The 21787-nt window shown below is 48.6% G+C and overlaps 2 protein-coding genes across 2 annotated transcripts in view; one reads left to right on the plus strand and one right to left on the minus strand.

Moving 5' to 3' along the window:
• nfxl1 (nuclear transcription factor, X-box binding-like 1) overlaps positions 1–12533 on the minus strand; it is a 62178-nt gene extending 49645 nt beyond the window's left edge. Inside the window, exons 1-4 of the mRNA XM_042341751.1 lie at positions 12313–12533; positions 6998–7171; positions 5845–5957; positions 5015–5145 (exon numbers count right to left, since the gene is read on the minus strand). Coding sequence (XP_042197685.1) covers positions 5015–5145; positions 5845–5957; positions 6998–7171; positions 12313–12472 — 578 coding nt within the window. The 5' untranslated portion in view covers positions 12473–12533. The remainder of the gene's footprint in view (positions 1–5014; positions 5146–5844; positions 5958–6997; positions 7172–12312) is intronic.
• An 8978-nt stretch (positions 12534–21511) lies between these two features.
• LOC103178142 (ubiquitin-protein ligase E3A) overlaps positions 21512–21787 on the plus strand; it is a 34847-nt gene continuing 34571 nt past the window's right edge. The window contains exon 1 of the mRNA XM_007892715.2: positions 21512–21632. Coding sequence (XP_007890906.1) covers positions 21568–21632 — 65 coding nt within the window. The 5' untranslated portion in view covers positions 21512–21567. The remainder of the gene's footprint in view (positions 21633–21787) is intronic.

Raw genomic sequence — 21787 nt, forward strand, 5'->3', positions numbered from 1 at the left:
AAAGCATTTGATAGTACTGCATGAAAGCTTATTAGCTAAATATTAAGGCACATGTAGTTCAAGTGAGTATTGTGTCAGGGACAGTAAATCGCGAGATAGAAGGCAGAGAGTTTAAAAGGAGGTGCTTCTCAATTATAGTCTATATTGCCACTGCCTCACTCCTCAGGCTGAAACCCTCATATACGCATTTGTCACCTCAAGGCTTGTTTCAGACCAGAGCTGGGGGTTGGGGATGGTGGAGGACAGAAGGGGAAGCAGGGAGATTGAAAACACGGTTGAAGAGGAGGATCTTGAGATGGATCTTGAAGGAGGCAAGAGAGGAGACAAGGCGGAGGGACTGTGGGATGGAGTTCCAGAGGGTGGGGGCAGAGTGGCAGGACCACCCGACATTAATGGAGTGAGCGAGGCAGGGGATGTGAAGCAGGCCGGAGCCCGCTGAGCGGAGGGAGCATGCAAGATGGTAGGGGGTTAAGAGGTTGCAGAGGTTGGGGGGAGCAAGACCAGGGAGGGTTTTGAAGGTGAGGACTAGGATCTTGAACTGTATCCTCTGTGTGATGGGAAGCCAGTGGTGTCGGTCGAGGATGGGAGTGATTGAGTCATGGAACTTGATGCGGGAGAGGATATGGACTGCAGAGTTCTGGATGATCTGCAGCCTATGGAGGGAGGAGTTGGGGAGGCCAACAAGCAATGAGTTTGCATAGTCAAGCCTCAATGTAATGAAAGCACGTATGAGGGTTTCGGCGGCCTGCGGTGTGAGACAGTGACGGAGCCGGGCAATGTTGCGGAGGAGGGGAAGGCAGAGCGGGTCATGGCGCAGATGTGGGGTAGAAAGGATAGTTGAGGGTCAAACAAAACGCCAAGGTTCCGGACTGGCTTAGCAATGTGGAGTGTGCAACCATGGATGGTGATGCTGTCAGCGCCTGAGGTGTGGAGGCGCTGACGGGAGCCAATCAGGAGAGCCTCAGTCTTGTTGACGTATAACTGAAGAAAGTTAACTCTCATCCAGGACTTGATGTCTGACAGACATTCTGTCAGAATAGCAGTGGTCCTAGAGTCAAGCATGGAGCCAGAGAGGTACAGTTGGGTGCCATCCGCATACATGTGGAAGTTGACCCCACGTCTGCAGATTATGTCACCAAAAGGAAGCATTTAGATATTGAAGAGGAGGGGACCCAGGACAGAGCCCTGAGGAATGCTACACAAGACGGTGCGGTGACTAGAGGAGAAACCATTTGTGGAGATGAAGTGGAGGAGGTGCGAGAGGTACAATCTGAACTAGTCAAGGTCAGAGCCATGAAGGTTGAGGTGAGAGGAGAGGTGGTGGATGAGGATAGAGTGGTTGGAAGGCAGCAGAGAGGTCAAGGAGAACAAGGAGAGGAGGCAGAGGGAGCCCTGGTCGCAGATGGACAGAATGTCATTTGTCAATTTGACCAGGGCTGTTTCTGCGCTGTGGGCGGCACAGAAACCCAATTGGAGGGGTCGTGAAGGGAGTGTAGGGAGAGGAAGGAGAGAAGCTGGGAAACAACAGCTTAATCCTTGTTCCAGGACCTTGGAGAGGAAAGGGAGGTTGGAGATAGGGGGGTAGTTTGGAAGTAGAAATGGATCCGGGAAGGGTTTTTTAAGGATAGGAGTGATGACGGCGGTTTTTAATGGGGTGGGGATAGTACCAGTGGACAGGGAGAGGTTTATGATGTCTGTATAGAGGGACAAGGAGGTGGAGCTGGGAGGTAAGGAGAGGGGTAGGGATGGTGTCGAGGGAGCAGAAGGTCGGTTTCATGCGGGTTATAGTGGTGATGAGAGAGGAGTGGGAGACAGGTCCGCTCACTCCATTCAGCAGGCTCCATGTGTCACGCCTGACCTGCTCTACCACCAGCAGCAGGGCTTTCAGCCTCTCTGCCCCCACCGCTTGGAACTCCATCCTAGTCCCTTCACCTTGCCTTCTTCAAGGTACGACTCAAGACCCTTCTTTTCAACTGAGCCTTCAGCCGCCCTCCTAGTTCTCTGCCCTCTTATCCCAACCCTGCACCACCACGCTCGGGTCCTTATCCCCAACTGTTCAGCCCCTTGGGACGTTCTCCTGACGTGAAAAGCGCTTTACAAATACAATTTTGTTGTTGTATCAGACCTTGGTTGTACAATGTGTTCATTTTGTATCTTTTGTGGTACTTTGCCCACAAAATATACAGTTGATTCACTTCACAGTATATTCTGTGACGTACTTTGAGACGTCTCAAAGACAGGGTAAAGCGCTATATCAAATGCAAGTATTATTAATTAGAATGAAGGTCAATAAGCATTTTTCACACAGAGGGTTGTATTAAGGTAGCGTGCACTGCCCCAGAAAGCTGTAGAGGTAGAATCAATAAGGATGATTAAAAGAGATAGACAGATACATAATGCACTTCTTTATAATTACAAATTTGAATACAACACGAATACACTCCAGACCTCACTTATGCTTGCGCAAAATGGCCAATTTCCAGGCCATTAGGTCACCATTGGCATAACTTCCTGCTTTGTAAAAACACAGGAAGTGATGTTCACAGCAATCCAATGAATGACCCAGATGACGGCCATTTTAGCTTTCCATGTTAAATCATGGTGTACTTCGAAGCCAACAAGTCACAACCAATGCCACTTCCTGGTTTGTGCATAAAACAGGAAATAGTAGTGTCCTAATCAGGACATGTGGAGCCTGCTGAACGGAGGGAATGGTCCTGTCTCCCACTCGGCACTCCACTTTGCTGGAGTGCAGAATGGCATTTTATTTACAAGGCTCTGCTCTACTTGGGTCGTAGAGGTTTTACAACACTTGACAAAAGGGCATTGGGATGAAAAGATCTGACAAGATCAAATGAACTGATGGAACAGATTGAGTGTCCTCCTCCTGTTTTCTTTTGAGTAGTTTCAAAAGCATTTTTGGCTGTGTAATGTTAGTGCTTTTTAATAACAAATACTGTATTAAATATTGGAAGATTCATCAGTCCAAATCTGCTACTATAACAATGCCAATAATTCAAAGGCTTGAAGAATCAAAGTTCTACTCTATTTTTTTTTAAAAAACTTCCTCCAGGTGCTCAAAAATTGGTAAACTCAATTTACAACAGGACCCAATTAAACATAAAAAAATTGGTTTCCTATAATGCCTTGAAGTACCATCAAAATCTAAGCACGGGGAACTATTTTAGATACAGATAAAACTAAGACGACACTTTGGAAAGAACACAACAGTTAAAGTTCAATTTTTAAACAGACGGTGGCAGTGTGTTCAATTCAAATATGGTGCAACAGAGAATTTTAGAAGGATTAAAATAAATTGAAAACATTTACAGGTAAGAGTGAGAAATTGTAGCTTGGTATACATTTTCTAATGTAATATTGTTAATCTTGTTCAAATTGGTATGTTCACTGTTTAATATTCAATATTAGTACAAATCAGCAAGTGCAGGAGGACAATACATAAGTTGAAAGGATAGTTCGGACCATTCTTCGACCTGAAATTCCACCTCATCTTAGCTTGTGACATTATTTTGTCTTAAATGTTATGATTATGGAAGATTTTAAAATTTAGTCTTATTTGGAAGCAAGTTCTTTACAAGAACTGCAGAAAATCAGGTTGGAAATTATGACTCAATGTAAGAATTTCCCACAATGCGCCATGATTTTACATTAAGATAAATAGTCTTTCTGGCTAAGACTAGGTGGAATTTAAGTTTGTAGGTCAGTTTTTTTAAAAAAAAATCCAAGGCTCGTGAACAGTTTGCCTTTAATCTTCACAATTTTACTTTGTGAACAACTGAGAGGAACATTTCACAGCAGATCAAACTTTCTGCTAAATGTGAATGGGTTCTTAAAGAGAAAGTTTATCTATTCTATATACACACTATTAAAAAGACAATGTCTGTCTGCGCTTCAAGAAGGATCTCAATAACCAATTGAAGTAGAGACATGATTTATACCTCATCAGAAAGGTCTTGCACCTGAGAGTGACATTGGCATGTTTTTGGGTATCTCTTATCGTTCATGAGTTATGACCTAAAATATATTTCAGTCTTGCGTTTTTTGTTGCAGTTCCACCTGGTGGCCGCCGAGTCAAAGTGGCGCTTTGGCATCGTGCGTCACAGAGCACCTACGTTTGTACGCATGCACTGCAGTTACACCTAATGGCATTGTGCGGAGCCAAACGGCGGCAGGAACAAAATAAAGAACACAGACAAAGCTAAGCCGCGGCAACAACAACAAAATGACATTGTTAAAGCGCCTTTCATGTCAGGAGGACGTCCCAGTGATTATAAATTATACATTTATATTTATCATTGTAAAGATGCCGAAGCGAAAATCAAACCTTTCAAGGAAAAGCAAGTGTGTCTGTCAGTGTGTCAATCTACATTCTAGAGAAGTTCTGCATTGTCAGAGGTGGCATTCTTTGGACGAACATGAAATTGAGGTAAAACCATAGGACTATTCGAAATGAGGGGAGTTTCCCCTGGTGTCCTGGCCAACAATCACACAGATAAAATTGATCATTCACTTAATGGCCATTTGTGGGACACTGCTACGCACAAATTGGCTGCCATAATTGCCTACAAAGTACAGTGACTACATTATACAGTAAATCATGGAGTACTGTAGCTCAGTGGTTAGAGGACTAGTCTTGCAAGCAAGACACCTGAGTTCAATTCCAGGCAGGGCGAAACCTTGGGCAAGTTTCCTTACTCCACACGCCTAATAATAATCTCTCCAAAAAACAAAACAATAATAAATTGGTCATTTTCAATCCATGACTGTTTGTGGGACACTGCTGTATGCAATTGGCTGCCGGGTTTCGCCCACAAAAATACGGTCAATTCACTTTACAGTATATTCTGTGAAGGGCTTTGAGACGTCTAGAAGAAGTGAAAAGCGCTATATCAAATGCAAATATTATTATTATAAATCCTGTGAAGTCCTTTAAAATGTCTTGACAACATATCAAATGCAAGGATTATCTATAAGTTGTGCAAATTATGCTTACCATGGCCATGGATGATCTTTTTTCCCAAAATCATCATCCAACACAGAGGACACAAGAAAAATGCTGTCTTTTGCCCATTTCTGGATACATGGCAAGTGAAATATACAATAACATGTAGAGCAACTCCAGATCTAGAGGAATAAAAGTTGTTTGTTTAAAAAACATTTTTTTAACCTGCCAATTCATTATAAATATATTTTAAATATTCTCAGTAAATGGAGAACATTTTCAAAGCTGAGACTGATAGATTTTTTAAAAATAGAAGGATTAGGGGCTATGGGGATAGGGCAGGTAATTAGTTAGGTCAGAAGATCAGCCATGAGCTTATCGAATGGTGGGGCAAGATCGAGGGGCCGAATGGCCCACTCCTGCTCCTAATTCTTATGTTCTTATGATATTGTATTGCCATTTCTCAAACATTTTAGCTCATACATTCTTGATGCCTTAATTTAAGTATGCAGAATACTATAATGTTCCAGTTTCTCAGCCTTATTTCTACTGTGCAAGTAATGCTGGTTATGAGCATGGATAAAGTCCCTGGAACAGATAAGGAATATTAATTTATTTACAAGAGTATGTGCAAGGCAAATATACCAGAGTTATTAAACACTATTAGATTAAGAATCATTGTGTCATACTTGAGGGACCAACAGTTGTTAAAAAGCTAAATCAGGTAACTAAACAAATAATCTACTAAAATAAACATAAGATTCAACAATAATCATATACAAACATCCTTTGCTTTTTGATAGGAACTATTTCAAGCACTCTGGGACGCTGCCCTGCATGAGTGGCACTATATAAATGCAAGTTGTTGTTGTTATACTTACAGCCTGGTTCCTCTTCACTGAAGCAATGCAGATGAGACAAGTTAGAGCTCCTGACTGAAATGCTTCATTCAGATATTGTTTCGTTCGTTCTAGGTCCCTAGAAGAATCTCCACCTAATATCAAAAGCAAAAGATTTATCATTCATGTGAACTTGATAGACAAGGTCCCAGATTTGCATTTTAGATTCCTTAAATAGCAAGACTTCATGTCCTAGACTCTCAGAATTCCACCATCCCCTGAATTCAATATGGAGTATCCAAACACCAACTCTCGCGCATATATAATAAGTTCAGACCTTCTTGGAATTTAAACATTCTCCCATCACACAAAGATAAAGTAATAAAGTGACAAAATTACCTTATAATAACAATCATTGCATCTGATATAGCGCTTTATCCAATCTTTGAAATGTCTCAAATTGCATCACAGGGTGTATTGTGAAGTGTAGTGATTGCATTTGTCAGTCAAGCAGCCAATTTATCCCACAAGCAACTCTTTACACATTTTTTTTAAATTAAAAATGATGAAAAATATCACATTGTAGAGAGAAATAATTATTTCCTTAGTGCAATGTTGCAAAATTAAAAGCAATGTTTTGGACTGTATTGGCCTGATTTGGCTAATTACAATGGAACCCCATAACAACAACAACTTACATTTGTATAGCACCATTCACGTTGGAAAGACATTCCCGGAATAGTTATGGGATCCCTAAATCCTAAAACAGGGCATAATTCACCAGTGACATCACTGAACATCCACAGTGCAGGCCAGGTCCATCAGTGCACATTGCGTTGCTGTGCTTCAAACGTGTCATCCCGCTGAAAGCTTTCCGTGCAATGGGACATTTTGAAGCATGACTGATTTCCTTGTAATAATGCTATTTCAAGCAAACTTTCAAATTTACCGAGAGACTTGGAAGTGGTACTATCAGAATATGCTATTTTAATATTGGAAAACGTTGAGGTCAACAACCCTGTCACATTATATACAGACCAGTGTTATAATGGGGTTCCACTGTTTCTGTAGCTGAGAGCACTTAACACAGAAAATCGAACCTGGGAGCTACTAACCAGTGTTGATGAGTTTTACAGATGACCACCTACGTCTTCAGAGGAAGCTTATAAGGTAAACTTAACCAAATAATACTTACCGACATGACTTGTGTATGTTGTAAATGTTGAGGCAACAATTTTTCCACGCTGGCCTTCAATATCTTCTTCCTCTTCTCCATCTTCATCAGATGAAAAGTTCTCATCTGCATATCTTTGGGCTAAAGCCTGATTGGCCTTACAAATATCTTCAAATTTTTTCTGAGATGATGGTTCTGTTGAAGACATTTACATAAGCATTATATTACAGGGGTAATTCATGTACAATAATCTTCATTTCCTCAGAACAACAACAACAAGATTTCATTTATAGAGCGCCTTTCACATCGGGAGGACGTCCCAAGGCGCTGGACAGTTGGGTCGGGACCCGAGCAGGGGGGGCAATGGTCAGGGTGAGGGGAGGGAAGGGAGGGAGCGAGGAGGGGAGCTGAAGGCATGGTTGAAGAGAAAGGTCTTGAGACCGGCCTTGAAGGAGGAAAGGGAGGAGGCGGCGAAGGCACTGGGGGATGGAGTTCCAGAGCCTCGGGGCTGAGAGGCTGAAGGCCCGGCCACTGATGGTAGGGCGGTTGGAGCAGGGGATGTGGAGCAGACCGGAGCCAGAGGAACGGAGGGTACGGGCAGGTAAGTAAGGGGATAGTAGGTCGGAGAGGTAGGAGGGAGCAAGGCCGTGAATGGCCTTGTAGGTGAGGATGAGGATCTTGAATTCGAGGTCTAATCTGCACAAAGTGAAGCAAAGAGGATTTCTCTCTCTCCCCCCGAAAGATTATAACAAATAGCAAATTGAAAAATGCAAGGATGAATCATCCCGATCCAGATACGTATACCACATCAGTCCTCTCCTAAACCAGGTTCCCACATGCCTATCACTCCCACCCTGACTCAGCCCCATTGGCTCCCCCAACTCTTAATGGATCGAGTTCCAAGATCTTCATTCCTTTAAATCTGTCCACGGTTTTGCCCACCCTACCGTTGTGACCTCCTTTAACCCTACTGTCCTGACCATTCCCTTTGCTCAGCAAACACTGGCTTGCTTTATGTCCCCTGGCCTACCTGCATCAGCATTGCCAGGCAGGTTTTCAACCCGTCTACCCTTGCTCTCTGGAACTCCAACTCCCTCTTTTCTTTCAAAGCATGTCTCAAAACATAACTCTTTGACAGCACTCTCGGTCATCCTTCCCCTTCCCACCCCTTTGGCTATCACTCCCAGTTCAGGTACCCATCCAACACTGACTGAAATCACTTTACTTCCCACTCCATGACCCCAAATCCTCTCTATATCACTTTCTCCTCCACCCCCACTCACCAGCAGCAAACCTATCCGCATTTTCTCCAAAATGTCCGCTCCCTCTCCAATAATCCTGGATGAGCACATTGATACTCTTGGGCTTACAGACCCCATCACCCTTGTTGAAGCCTCCCCTCCTGGCTACATTTATCACCCACCCTCCACCAATGTGGCCCTCAATGTGGTCTATCACCCTATTCCTCTGGCTTTTTCTCCTCCTTTGAACACCTCGCCCTCTAACCATCCCTCTCTCTCCCTCAAAATCTTCCTAGTTTACCACCTCCCCAAACTTCTTGGTTCCTTCCTCACTGATATCTCCTCTCATCCCTGTCCCTCTCCACTGAACACTTATTCATAATGGGTGATTTCAACCTCCACCTAAACTCCCCTTTCACCACCTCCTCAAGATTTCACTGCCCTCCTCTCCAAACCTCACCCTCCACATCAACTCCCCGACTCCACAACCGTGGCCACTCCCTCGACCTCGTCATCACACATGGCCTTGACATTTCCGACCTGTCTATCACGGACAAGGCCATCTAGGACCACTTCCTTATCTCCTTCTCTTTTTCCAAGCCCTGCATCATTTTTTTCCCCCCCTGGGAAATGTTTCCCAGTCCCTCACATGTGCCCTCTCGCACGTGGACCTGCTCTGCCTCTGGCCCTCCACCTGCAGCAATCCTGATGCAGCCACCAAGCTGTTGAATGACCATCTCACCACAACCTTTAATTCCCTGGCTCCCTGAAATCCAGGGCTGTTTCCAAACCCACCCACTCCATCCGGTACAAACGCTCACTGAAAACACAAACCCAGACGCTTGAGCACAGATGGCAGAAATCCGGCCTCATCATTCAGCGTATCTGTTTCTCGAGCACCTCTGCACCTACTACCTCTCCCTTTCACAGGCCAAAACTGACTTTTACTCCCAAATCATCCTGAAGGCAAACAACAATCCAAAAATGCTGTTTTCCACTGTCCATCACCTCCACCGTGCACAAACCCCCTCTATCCTCACATGAAACGCCAATTGCAAAGAGGTCCTAGACTTCTTCGTCTCAAAGATTGAAAACATTTGCTTGGCTACATCATCCTCCCCCACCTTGTCCCCTTCCACCCCACCCAGACTATCCGCACTGCCCTCTCACTCCACCATAGCTCCTGCCACTACCCCCTCCTTACAACAACAAGATTACATTTGTATAGCGCCTTTCACGTTGGGAGGATGTACCATCCCCCAATCACTCTGCCTCGCCCCCTCCTTACCCTCTTTCAAGTCCTGCCTCAATAACCTCCTCCGACACGGACAACCAGTCTCTCTCCTCAGGCTCCGTTCCACTCACCCTGAGAACCACTATTATCACACTCCTCCTCAAAAAAAACACCCTCGATCCCTCTAATCTCTCACACTATCGTCCCATTTCCGTACGCACACCTCACCAGTTCTGGCCAGGCTCCACTGGCTCCCCATCCGAACGGATCGACTCCCATTTCCTTGCCAAAGTCCTGGAACGCATTGTTGCAGGTCAACTTCAGTCATACCTGTCTCTCCTCGGGCCCCTGCAGTCTAATTTTCTCCCTGCTCACAGCATAAAGACAGCGCTTGTCAAAATCACAAACAATGTCCTCTCTATCTGTGACCAGGGCTCCCTCTATCTCCTAGTCTTCCTGGATCTTTCTGCCAAGTTCAACACAGTCAACCGCGCCATTCTCCTCCACCACCTCTCCTCCCTCATCCACCATAATGGCACTGCACTCCCATGGTTCGAGTCCCACTTAACCAACTGCCTTCACTTCATCTCAGCAAATGGTTTCTCCTCCCACCCCCGCCCGGTCACCTGCGGGGTACCCCAGGGCTCCATCTTTGGCCCTCTTCTTTTCCTTATCTATATGCTCCTCTGGGTGATGTCATCCGCAGACACGGGGTAAATGTCCACATGTATGCAGACGACACACAAATCTACTTTGCCTCCTCCAGTACCAACTCCAGGTCCGTCGATATTCTATCAGCCCGTCTGGCAGACATCAGGATCTGGATAAGTGCAAACTTCCTGCCACTGAATGTGGACAAGACAGAAGCCATACTCCTTGGCTCCCGTCAACAGCTTCACTCCAGCAGATCTGAACTCCTCAACCTCACTGGGCTCTCCCTCACACTCACCGAACCAGTGCGCAATCTAGACGACCCCCAGCTTTCCTTCCTCCCCAACATCTGGTCCCTGACCAGCACTGCCTTATTCAACCTCCGCCACATTGCCCGCCTCTGACCATACCTTTCCCCAAAAGCAGTCGAAACCCTCGTGCATGCATTTGTCACCTCCCGCTTGGATATTCAAACACGCTTCTCGCCGGACTCCCCAGCTCCACCATTCAAAAGATCCAGCTCCTTCAGAACTCTGTTGCCCGCGTACTTACCCGGACCAAACTCTGTATTCACATCTCACCAGTTCTGGCCCAGGCTCCACTGGCTCCCCATCACCGAACAGATCGACTTCAATACTTGAAACTCTGGAACATTCTCCCTCAATCCCCCTCCACCTTGCCCCTTCTCTCCTCTTTTTGAAGTCCCACCTGAAAACCTTCCTCTTCGACCATGCTAACGGCCGTGCCCCCACCCCCCCCCCCCGGCTCGGAGTCAGACTCCGCCACTGTTATGCGCTCTGTGACACTACCCTGCGGAGGGGCGCAATATAAGTGCAAGTTGTTGTTGAAGTGTTTTGAGGCATCCTCAATGTGAAAGGCAAAGTATAAATGTAAATTATATTATTTTGTGTTACAAGCTACAAGCAAACATATTATTTTAATGGTTCACTATTATTTCCCATAACAAAACATAAGTAAGACAGGAGATTTTCCATCTATCATCTACACCCATCTTACAGGATGCAATTGCCTTTCCAAATCCCAATTCCCTGACTGTCCAGCAGCTTGGGACGACCTCCCAACATGAAAGGCCGGATACAAATGTCATTTGTTATATCCTTTCCCACACACCCCTCCCCAACACACACACACTACCACAACTTGCATTTATATAGTGCTCCTCATGCAGGGTAGCGCCCAAGAGCTTGATAACACAGATTTAAATGTCAATGACATTTATTCTGAAGTCATCAGTGAGATTTCGGATTTGCTTGGGTTTCAACACAAATGAATCGAGAGAGTGGGGCAGAGTGGGGGGGGGGGGGGAAGAGGAGGGAGAGGGAGAGAAGAGGGAGGGGGGAGGGAGAGTAGGGGGAGGGGAGTAGAGGGGGGAGGAGGAGAGGGAGAGTAGAGGAGGAGAGGGAGAATAGAGGGGGGCAGAGGGGAGGGAGGGAGAGTAGAGGGAGGGAGAGGGGGGAGAGGAGGGGGGGGAGAGTAGATGGAGAGGGGGAGGAGGGAGAGTAGAGGGAGGGGGGGGAGGGGGAGAGTAGAGGGAGGGGGGGAGGGGGGAGGAGGGAGGGGGAGAGTAGAGGGGGAGGGGGGGAGAGGGGGGGGAGAGTAGAGGGAGGGGGGAGAGTAGAGGGAGGGGGAGGGGGGAGAGTAGAGGGGGGGAGGGGGAGAGTAGAGGAGGGGGAGAGGAGGGGGGAGGGGGAGAGTAGAGGGGGGGAGGGGGGAGAGTAGAGGGGGGGGAGGGGGGAGAGTAGAGGGAGGGGGGAGGGGGGAGAGTAGAGGGGGGGAGGGGGAGAGTAGAGGGAGGGGAGAGGGGGGAGAGTAGAGGGAGGGGGAGGAGAGGGGGGGAGGGGGGAGAGTAGAGGGAGGGGGAGAGTAGAGGGGGGAGGGGGGAGAGTAGAGGGAGGGGGAGAGGGGGAGAGTAGAGGGGGGGAGGGGGGGAGGGGGGAGAGTAGAGGGAGGGGGAGAGGGGGGAGAGTAGAGGGAGGGGAGAGTAGAGGGGGGGGAGGGGGAGAGTAGAGGGAGGGAGAGTAGAGGGGGGGAGGGGGAGAGTAGAGGGAGGGGGGAGAGTAGAGGGAGGGGAGAGGCGGAGGGAAGGAGTGGGTGAGAGGGAGAGTAGAGGGAGGGGGAGAGGCGGAGGGAAGGAGTGGGTGAGAGGGAGAGTAGAGAGGGGGGAGAGGGCTTCAGACGGAATGACTTACCAGCGGTGGGAGGGCGCGGTCCCGATCCTCTGCCATTCCCGGGCCCCGAGTCTCCGGCAGATGCCGTCAACAAGGTCTGGGAAAGTGCCGCCGGGCCGCCGCCGGGTTGCCCTCGTCCCCTGCCCCGCCCTCGCCCTGCCTGCCGCCAGGCCGGCTCCATGGCCCCCTCCTTGGCCCGCGGGCCACTCGCGACGTGACACGTTGGCTCCCAGCACAGTCGCCACCGGCCGCAGGGCGACGCCGCGCGTGCGCACCATCGGCTCATGGGTTGGCTGGCACTTGCGCGCATGCGTTCCGGGGGACTGGAGCATCGCGGGAGTTGTATTTCATTTCGTCTCGTCCGACGCAGCAAAGCCACGTGTCGTCCGAAGCACCGCATTACCAATTCATATACCATGAGCTTTATATATGTGTGACATGTTTTATTTTATCTCCGGGGGTGTGTGTGTGTATTATATATATATATATATATATATAGGCGCACGAAACCCACCCGAGGGCACGTGACCTGCAGATTGGCCGAGCCCGTCGTCACGTGCCAGGGATGGCGCATGAGCGGGAAATTCAAACAGGACAAGGAGTGAGAGCTCAGAGGTCTCAGTAGTGAGTCTGTGTATTCAAGATAGGACTATCGAGCCATGTAGCTCAGTGGTTAGAGCACTCGCCTCACAAGCGAGTAGACCTGGGTTAAATTCCCTGCAGGGCAAAATGTTGGGCAAGTTTCCTTACTCCACACGCCTCGGTTTACGCAGCAGTAAGTAGGAACATGGTTGTTAGTAGATTGGCAGATCGCTTTTCCGGGGAAATAATTCCTTCAAAAAAGTAATAATGACTCGGCAATTTCAATCCGCGGTTGTTTGTGGGCCACTGCTGTGTGCAATTGGCTGCCGCGTTTCACAGTCAATTCATTTTACAGTATATTCTGTGAAGTACTTTGAGACGTCTCGAAGACTGATCAAGCGATATATCAAATGCAACAATCATTACAACAACAATAAAATTACATTTGTATAGTACCTTTCATGTCAGGAGGATGTCCCAAGGCCCTGGACAGTCAGAGTTTTGGACCCAAGCTGGGGGTCGGGATTGGGGAGGGTGGAGGGCAGGGAGGAAAGCAGGTTGATCGAAAGCACGATCGAAGAGGAGGGTCTTGAAGGAGGCAAGGGAGTGGGCGAGGTGGAGGGACTGCAGGATGGAGTTCCAGAGGGTGGGGACAGAGAGGCAGAAGGCCCATCTATCAATGTTGAGGCGGGCAAGGTGGGGGGCATGAAGCAGGCCGGAGCCCGCTGAGCGGAGGTAGTGGGCAGGATGGTAGGGGGTTAGGAGGTCTCGGGGGAGCAAGGCCATGGAGGTCTTTGAAGGTGAAGACCAGGAACTTGAACTGTATCCTCCGTGTGATGGGAAGCCAGCGGAGTCGGGCGAGGATGGGGTGATAGGGTCACGGAGCCTCATTATTATTATAGAGGTCGAGTTTAAAATGGTTGGTGAAAAGTGGAATGGGCTAGGGGGAAATTATCCTAAATGAAGACATTGTAGAAAAGAAACAACAACTTGCATTTATTAGCACTTTTCATGTGGATACCATCTTGGAGTGCTGAGCAATGATGCAGATTTAGAATGCCAAGCCGGGGAGAAAGGGAAGGTGATCGTAGGTATAAAATAAGTGGTATAAAAGAAAAGTCTTCAGGTGTGAAAAATTCAAGTAATGATTTGCAACATTATTATACAACACTATATTACAATGGAATTTAGACTGAATATGCTAACTTATTTTTTGCTAACATTACTTAATTAGCTTTTTGAAAAACACAATTCAGTAAATACTTGAAAAATAATAAGGATGTGGAAAAATAGTAGTAGGAATGAGGTTTGAGCAGATAGTTCCAGTGTAGGATGTAGAACCAATGTGAATATGATGGTCTGAATAGCTTTCTGTGCTTTACACATTTTATAAAATGTAAAGGCTATCTGAATAACAATAATCCATGTATTTGAGATAGTGCCTTATCACGTCTTTGAGAAGTCTCAAAATGCTACACAGAATATACCATAAAGTAAATTCACTGTATATTTTGTGGGCGAAACATGGCAGCCGATTTCTCACAGCAGCGTCCCATAAACAGTTATGGATTGAATGATCAAATTATTTATTTTTTGGAGGGATTATTATCCCCAGAAAAGTGATCCGCCAATAGACTAACAACCTTACTGCTGGGTAACCAGGAGTGTAAAGTAAGGACACTTGCCCAATGTTTCGCCACGCCATGCCCAGGAATCGAACCCAAGTCCTCTTGCTTGCGTGGTGATTGCTCTAACCACTAAACTACAGAACTTAGTGGTCCTGTAGTCTGACAAGCAGGAGTTTGAAATAATCGAGCCTGGACATAATAAAGGTCTCAGCAGCTCTGAGAGAGAGCTTGTTACAGAGGTGAGAGGGTAATGCAGGCTGGTGAAAGCCAGTACAATACTAAATTACATTTACTAAATTACAATACTAAAGCATCCCAAGGCACTGTACAGTCAGGGACTAGGACCTGAGCTGGGAGGGGGAGGATGTTGGGATCAGGGAGGGTGGAGGGCATGGTCGAAGTGAAAAGTTGAGGTGTGCCTTGAAGGAGGTAAGGGAGAGCGAGACAAAGGGAATATTGGATGGAGTTCCAGAGGGTGAGAACAGAGAGGCTGAAGGTCTGATTGCCGGGGCGGGCCGGGCAGGGGACGTGGAGCAGGACAGAACCTTCTGAGCAGAAGGAGCAGACAGGTTGATAAAGGGTTAACAGGTCAGTGAAGTAGGAGGGGACAAGGCCATGGATGACCTTGAAGGTGAGGACAAGAACTTTGAACTCGATCCTCTGAGGGATGGAGAGCCAGTGGAGCCGGTTGAGGGTGGGTGTGATGGGGTCATGGAGCCTAGTGCGGGAGGACATGAGCTGCAGAGTTCTGGATGATCTGCAGCTTGCGGAGGGAAGAGTTGGGGAGGCCAACAAGCAGGGTGTTGGCATAGTTGAGCCTGATTGTAATGAAGGTATGTATGAGGGTTGTGGTGACCTGAGTTGATGAGGCAGTGGCGGAGTTGGGCAATGTTGTGGAGGTGGGGGAAGGCAAAGCGGGTCATGGCACTGACCCTCAAGGACAGTTGAGGGTCGAACAAAACACCTAGGTTCCTGACTGGCTTTGGTGAAGTGGAGTGTCCATTCTTGGATGCTGATGCTGCCAGTGCCTGAGGTGTGGAGGTGCTGATGTTCAAAATGTAGAAAGTTGGCTCTCATCCAGGAATTGATGTCTGACAGGCATTCTGTCAGGACATTAGTGGTCCTGGAGTTGAGGGTGGAGCAGAGAGATAGAGTTGGATGTCATCCGTGTACATGTGGAAGTTAACCCCATGTCTGCAGATGATGTCACTAAGAGGGAGCATGTACAGGTTAAAGAAGAGATGACCGAGGACAGAGCCCTGAGGAACACCGGGGGGCTTGAGGAGAAGCCATTTGTGGAGACAAAGTGGAACTGGTGTGAGATAAAATCTGAATCATTCAAGAACAGAATCTTGAAGGTTATGGTGAGAGGAGAAGTGATGGAGAAGGATGGAGTGGTTCACAGTGTCATAGGCCGCAGAGAGGACGAGGAGACAGAAGAAGACAGAAAAATTTCATTTGTCACCTTGACCAGCCCTGTTTCCGGGCAGCACAGAAACCCGAATGGAGGGATTCGGAAAGGGAGTGGCAGGAGAGGAAGGAGTGAAGCAACAACTCTTTCAAGGACCTTGGAAAGGAAAAGGAGTTTGGAGATGGTAGTTAGTGAGCAGGGATGGGTCCAGGGAAGGTTTTGTTAGGATAGTGGTGATGACAGCTGTTTGTAGGGGGGTGGGAATGGTGCCAGTTGACAGGGAGAGGTTGATGAGATCAAAGTAAAGGGGCAAGGAGGTAGAGCTGGCAGGTGAGGGGTATGGATGGCGTCGAGGGAGTAGGTGGTGGGCCTCATGTCGGTTCTTTGGTGGTAAGAGAGGAGGGGTAGACAGGTTTGAAGGTGTGGAGGGAGGGATGGGTAGGGGCCGGAGTGTGAGAGAGAGATGGGAAAGGGGTGGCAGTACAGATCCCCTCGATTTTGGTCTCAAGGAAATCCAGCATCTCCTCGCAGTTGTAGTTGGAGGAGAGGATGAGCGAGGTGTGAGAGGGTGGATGGAGGAGCCGGTTGGTAGTGGAGAAGAGAAGCTTGGGGTTATCCTTGGCCTCCAAAATTACCTCGGAATAGAAGGATGATTTAGTGGAGGTGAGGGCGGACTGGTAAGATCTGCCAGATCAATCAGATTTGAACCAGGTGCGTTCAGCAGCATGCACCTGACCCTTGAGCGAGCGGAAATGACTGGTGTACCAGGGTGAGGTTCATGAGTAGAATGTGGGCTTGAAGGACACCTGGAGCGTTGAACAAGACACAGGTCCACACTTGTTCGGTGAGATGGAGTGAATGTCAATGCAGTGAGGTGAGAAGTAACTACACTCTGTATTCTATTTAAACAACAGAAGTGCTAAAATTAGATCTGGAACAAGAAACTGAGCTTTCTTTAATCAATGTTGCCTGCCCTAACTAAAGCCAAAACACTCAACTCTCCCAAGAAGTGTAGAACAGATAGCAACCAGACAGCTTAGATGTTATTTTATTCATGTCTGAGGGTATATAAAAAAATCATCAAGGACTGCAAAAACAAAACAAAATATAGTAGCCAACTACTAATGTATACAGTTTTATTTTACCCATTTTTAAATGACACTGGAGAACCACTATTTATTGTCTAATTCTAGTTTCCTTGGTGGACCATCTCTTTAAACTACAAAGTCATTCAACGACAAATATTTGGTCATAATTATGATCTAGAATCTGCTGGGCCCATTCTTGCTAATTTCAGCCTGGTTCCACCTTGTTGCTTATCAATCGCCCTCAGACCAAAAAGGAGCAAAAGTATACTTGCACATGACAGGAACCTATTTTTAATGTTAGAATATTTTGTTTTGTCTTTTGTGGCATTAAGGTGGCTGCCACGTTGCAAGCTGTCCTGTAAAGGATCCTCCCACGATGCTGAAGGCAGATGTCCACCAGATAGTTGATTAGGAAACTCTGAGGTTTGGGGCCACTGCTGCTGGAAAGCATTGTGACAACAACAACTTGCATTTATATAGCGCCCTTCATGCAGTATGCGTCCTGGAGGGCTTGACAGTGGAGGAATCTGACAACAAGCCAGGGGGAGCGGGAGGTGACCGTAAGCACGATCAAAAAGGAAGGTCTTTAGGTGGGATTTGAAAGTGGGGAGAGAAGGGGCAAGGTGGAGGGATTGAGGGAGAGAGTCCAGAGTTTCGGGGCACAATGGCTGAAGGCATGGTCCAGCAATGGCGGAGGGGTCGAGGGACAAACAGGAGGCAGGAGCCAGCCGAGCGGAGGCAGAGCATGGTGGATAAGCAGATCGGGTAGGTAGGGAGGTGCAAGGGCATTTGAAAATGAATGAGAGGATCTTGAAATCGATCCGGAGAGTAATTGGGAGCCAGTGGAGTCTGGCGAAGTGTGATGGGGGTGGTGCTTGCCAAGGTGTAATGGGTGTACGGACTTTTGTGCGGGTGAGTATCTGGGCGGCGGAGTTTTGAATTAATTGAATTTTGTTTATGGTGGAGTTGGCCACAAGCATACAATACGACAAAGCTATAAATTAAGTTAAAGTCATAATAAATAATGGCAGTTAGGATCTGAGCTGGGTGGGCAAGCTAACCAACTTCTCATTAGAAGCCCCTCAATGGTACAGCTGTGCCTGCCTGTCCAAACACTCATTATTTCTAACTTTGGTGCTCGCCACTCACAAAACACATGGAATAATTTGAGACAGTGAGGCTTCACGCAGACGAGAAAGCAATTCTCTTATCAATTGACATACTGAGGCCGTGAGGCATCATGTAAACAAGGTAGTGGCATTCTTACCACCTGCAGGAGGGATATAGCTGAGAGAGTGAGGTGCTATGCAAACAAGATTTGCAACATTCTTACTGCCAAATCGTCCTTCTACTCCAAGGTTATCTTGGAGGCAAAGGACAACCCCCAGCCGTCTCCTCCGTCCACCTTGCCATGCCTCATCCATCCTCTCCTCGAACTCCAACTGTGAGGAGATGCTGGATTTCCTCGAAACCAAAATCGAGGGAATACGTTCAGCCACCTCTGCCCCATCCACAGCCACTCCCGCATCACCTCTCCCTCATGACCCACCCCCCACCCATCCCCCCCATACTCCTTCGACCCTATCTCTCCCTCCTTCCTCACCATGACTGTCTGCAAACTCAAACCCACCACCTGCTCCCTCGATCCCATTCCCACCTCTCTCCTCATCTCCCAGCTCCACCTTTTGGCCCCTCTCCTGTCCAACGTCATCAACCTCTCCTTGTCAACCGGTTCAGTTTCCACCCCTCCTAAAAACAGCTGTCATTAACCCCATCCTGAAAAAACCTTCTCTGGACACATGCCTACTCTCCAGCTACTGCCCCATCTCTAATCTCCCATTCCTCTCTAAGATCCTGGAACGAATTGTCGCTTCCCAGCTCTCCTTTCTCTCTCGCCATTCCTTCTTTGAACCCCTCCAATCCAACTTTCGCGCTGCCCACAGCACGGAAACAGCTCTGGTCAAAGTCACTAATGACATTCTGAACATCTGTAATCAGGGCTCCCTCTGCCTCCTTGTCCTCCTCGACCTCTCTGCCGCATTTGACACTGTCGACCACTTCATCCTCATACACCGCCTCTCCTTACTTAATCTTCGCGGACCTGCCCTTGCCTGGTTCGATTCCTATCTCTCTCACCATCTCCACTTTGTTGCCTCTAATGGTTCCTCCTCCAGCCCCCGCACTGTCACGTCTGGCGTCCCCCAGGGCTCTGTCCTTGGCCCTCTCCTCTTTAATATCTACATGCTCCCCCTTGGTGACATCATCCGCAGACATGGGGTCAACTTCCATATGTATGCGGATGACACCCAACTCTATCTTTCTGCCTCCACCCTCAACTCCAGGACCACTGCTATCCTGACAGACTGCCTGTTGGACATCAAGTCCTGGATGAGGGCAAACTTCCTACAGTTGAATGTGAACAAGACTGAGGCCCTCCTGATTGGCTCGCGCCAGCGCCTCAGCACCTCAGGCTCTGGCAACGTCAACCTCCACGGTTGCACACTTCAACTCATCAAGCCAGTCAGGAACCCAGGTGTCTTTTTCGACCTACAACTGTCTTCTTCCCCACATCCAAGCCATGACCTGCTCTGCTTTCCCTCACTTCCGTAACATCATCCGACTCCGTCACTACCTCACCTCTCAGGCCGCTGAAACTCTTATTCATGCCTTCATCACATCCAGGCTCCACTATGCAAATGCCCTGCTTGTCGGCCTTCCCAACTGCTCCCTCCATAGGCTGCAGATAATCCCGAACTCTGCAGCCCGTGTCCTCCCCTGCACCAAACTCCGTGACCCCATCTCCCACATTCTCGCCGGTTTCGGCCTGCTCCACGTCCCCCGATCCACCCACCCCACCATTGGCGGGAGAGCCTTCAGTCACTCTGCCCCCATCCTCTGGAACTCCATCCCTCAATCACTCCGCCTCGCCCCCTCCTTAACCTCCTTCAAGTCCCGCCTCAAAACCCTACTCTTCGACCATGCCTTTGGTCACCCCCCCTTCCCCTCTCCTCCCTTCTCCCCCTTGACCCCAGCTTGCGTCTGAAATGCTGTACACTGTCCAGTGCCTTGGGATGTCCTCCCGACGTGAAAGACGCCATACAAATGTAATCTTGTTGTTGTTGCCTGTGCCTGACCCGGGTGTGAGGCCGCTGCACCATTCAACAGACCCCTTGGCTCACCTACTCTTCTGGGACTCCATCCCCGAGTGACAGCGTTCCCCGGAGTCATGACGTCACTATCGCCGCAGTGAGAAGGCTTGCCAGGTAGTGCCCTCAAAGGCAAGCTATGCGGTTTTAGATGGTTATACTCCAGCAGAACCCCAACGCACACGCTGGTGTCCCCAAGCCTTGGCTCTTGGCAACTAACCTGTTCCTAATACTTTCCAGAATTAGGTAAGGAGGATGTGCTCCAGGGAGAGAGTACATATTCCATTCTAATAAATATCTCTGGAATGTTCAAGCATGGGATGGTGGGATGCAGAGAACCCTCAGTTTGGTTTGAATACTCTTAAGCACGTGTCAGGTAGCTGGCTGACACCCCCCCCCCCCCTGCCCCCACCAAAATTACTCCTGGTCTCTCTTCCACCATCGAACAGGATCATTTATTACAAGTCATGGCTAGCTTCATAAAATCTCACAAATTGACGGATGTTGCAGCAAGGTGTGGGTTGGAGGCAATTGGATATGTAAGAAGTTGCTTGGAGTTTGGGGGGGGGGGGAGGGGGGCGAGTAGACATACCCAGAGGTTGCAGTACGTGTATCTGGGAGAAAGTTATTGGAAACATTGTTGCAGGGAATGTGTGTTGAGGGGAGATATTGGACAGGACGGACTTGGGCAGAGCTTGCAGTGACTTAAGTGTGTGTTGGTGTTGAGGGGGTAGGGGGCAGACTATACCGGGGGTATTGGACAGGGTGGACATTTATTTTTGGTCAGCTGAGTGTCTGACACATGCAGAAACCCATCAGCGTGCTTAAGAGTACCCAAACCAAGCTGAGATTCCATGCATCCCACCTACACGTGGAAATCCCAGAGATAGATTGTTGGAATGGAATGTGCATCCTCTCCCTGGAGGGACGCACCCTGCCCACCTAATTCCTACAAGTATTAGGCGCAGGTATCGAGTCACTGCCCCTGGTGCCTGGTCTGCCGATGAACCATGTGCTGCCATCAGCAATGCCCTGGAATAATAATGATGATAATAATCCTTGCGTTTGATATCACGCCTTATCTCGTCTTTGAGGCGTCTCAAAGCGCTTCACAGAATATACTGTGAAGTGAACTGACCGTATTTTGTGGGAGAAACGTGGAATGGGGACACGGGCAGAGCAGAGATCTGCAGTGAGGGAGCGAGGGCTGAGGGGGGGGTGGGGGAGGGGTTGGACAGGGTGCAATGAGGAAGGAGAGCAGAGAGGCGCATGCGCCGTGGAGCACGTGACGGGGGCGGGGAAGTATCGGCGCCGTGATTGGCTGAGGCGCGGGTGGGCTGCGCAGGCGCTGTGCTGGCATTTCGTGCGGCGGTTGAATCAGCTCCGCTTCTCACAGCCGCCAAAACGCTCCTCGGCCTCGTATGACTTCCACTGCCACTAAATCCCCTCTCACGCTGCCTGCGTCTTCCCAGGCGAGTCTCAAACGGTGAGTGCCTCTCGCTGACCTGCCCGCGCCGCTCCCTCTTCCCACCCGAGCCCCCGCCTCCCTCTGCCGCCGTCAGGGCTGGAGAGGCTCAGAAATTGAGCTCGGAGACTGACTCCTCCTGTAGGCCCGGCCCCGGCCGGGGAGTGGGGTGTGTG

This window comes from Callorhinchus milii, unplaced genomic scaffold (genome assembly GCF_018977255.1).
Source record: "Callorhinchus milii isolate IMCB2004 unplaced genomic scaffold, IMCB_Cmil_1.0 Scaffold1, whole genome shotgun sequence".
NCBI classification, from domain to species: domain Eukaryota; kingdom Metazoa; phylum Chordata; class Chondrichthyes; order Chimaeriformes; family Callorhinchidae; genus Callorhinchus; species Callorhinchus milii.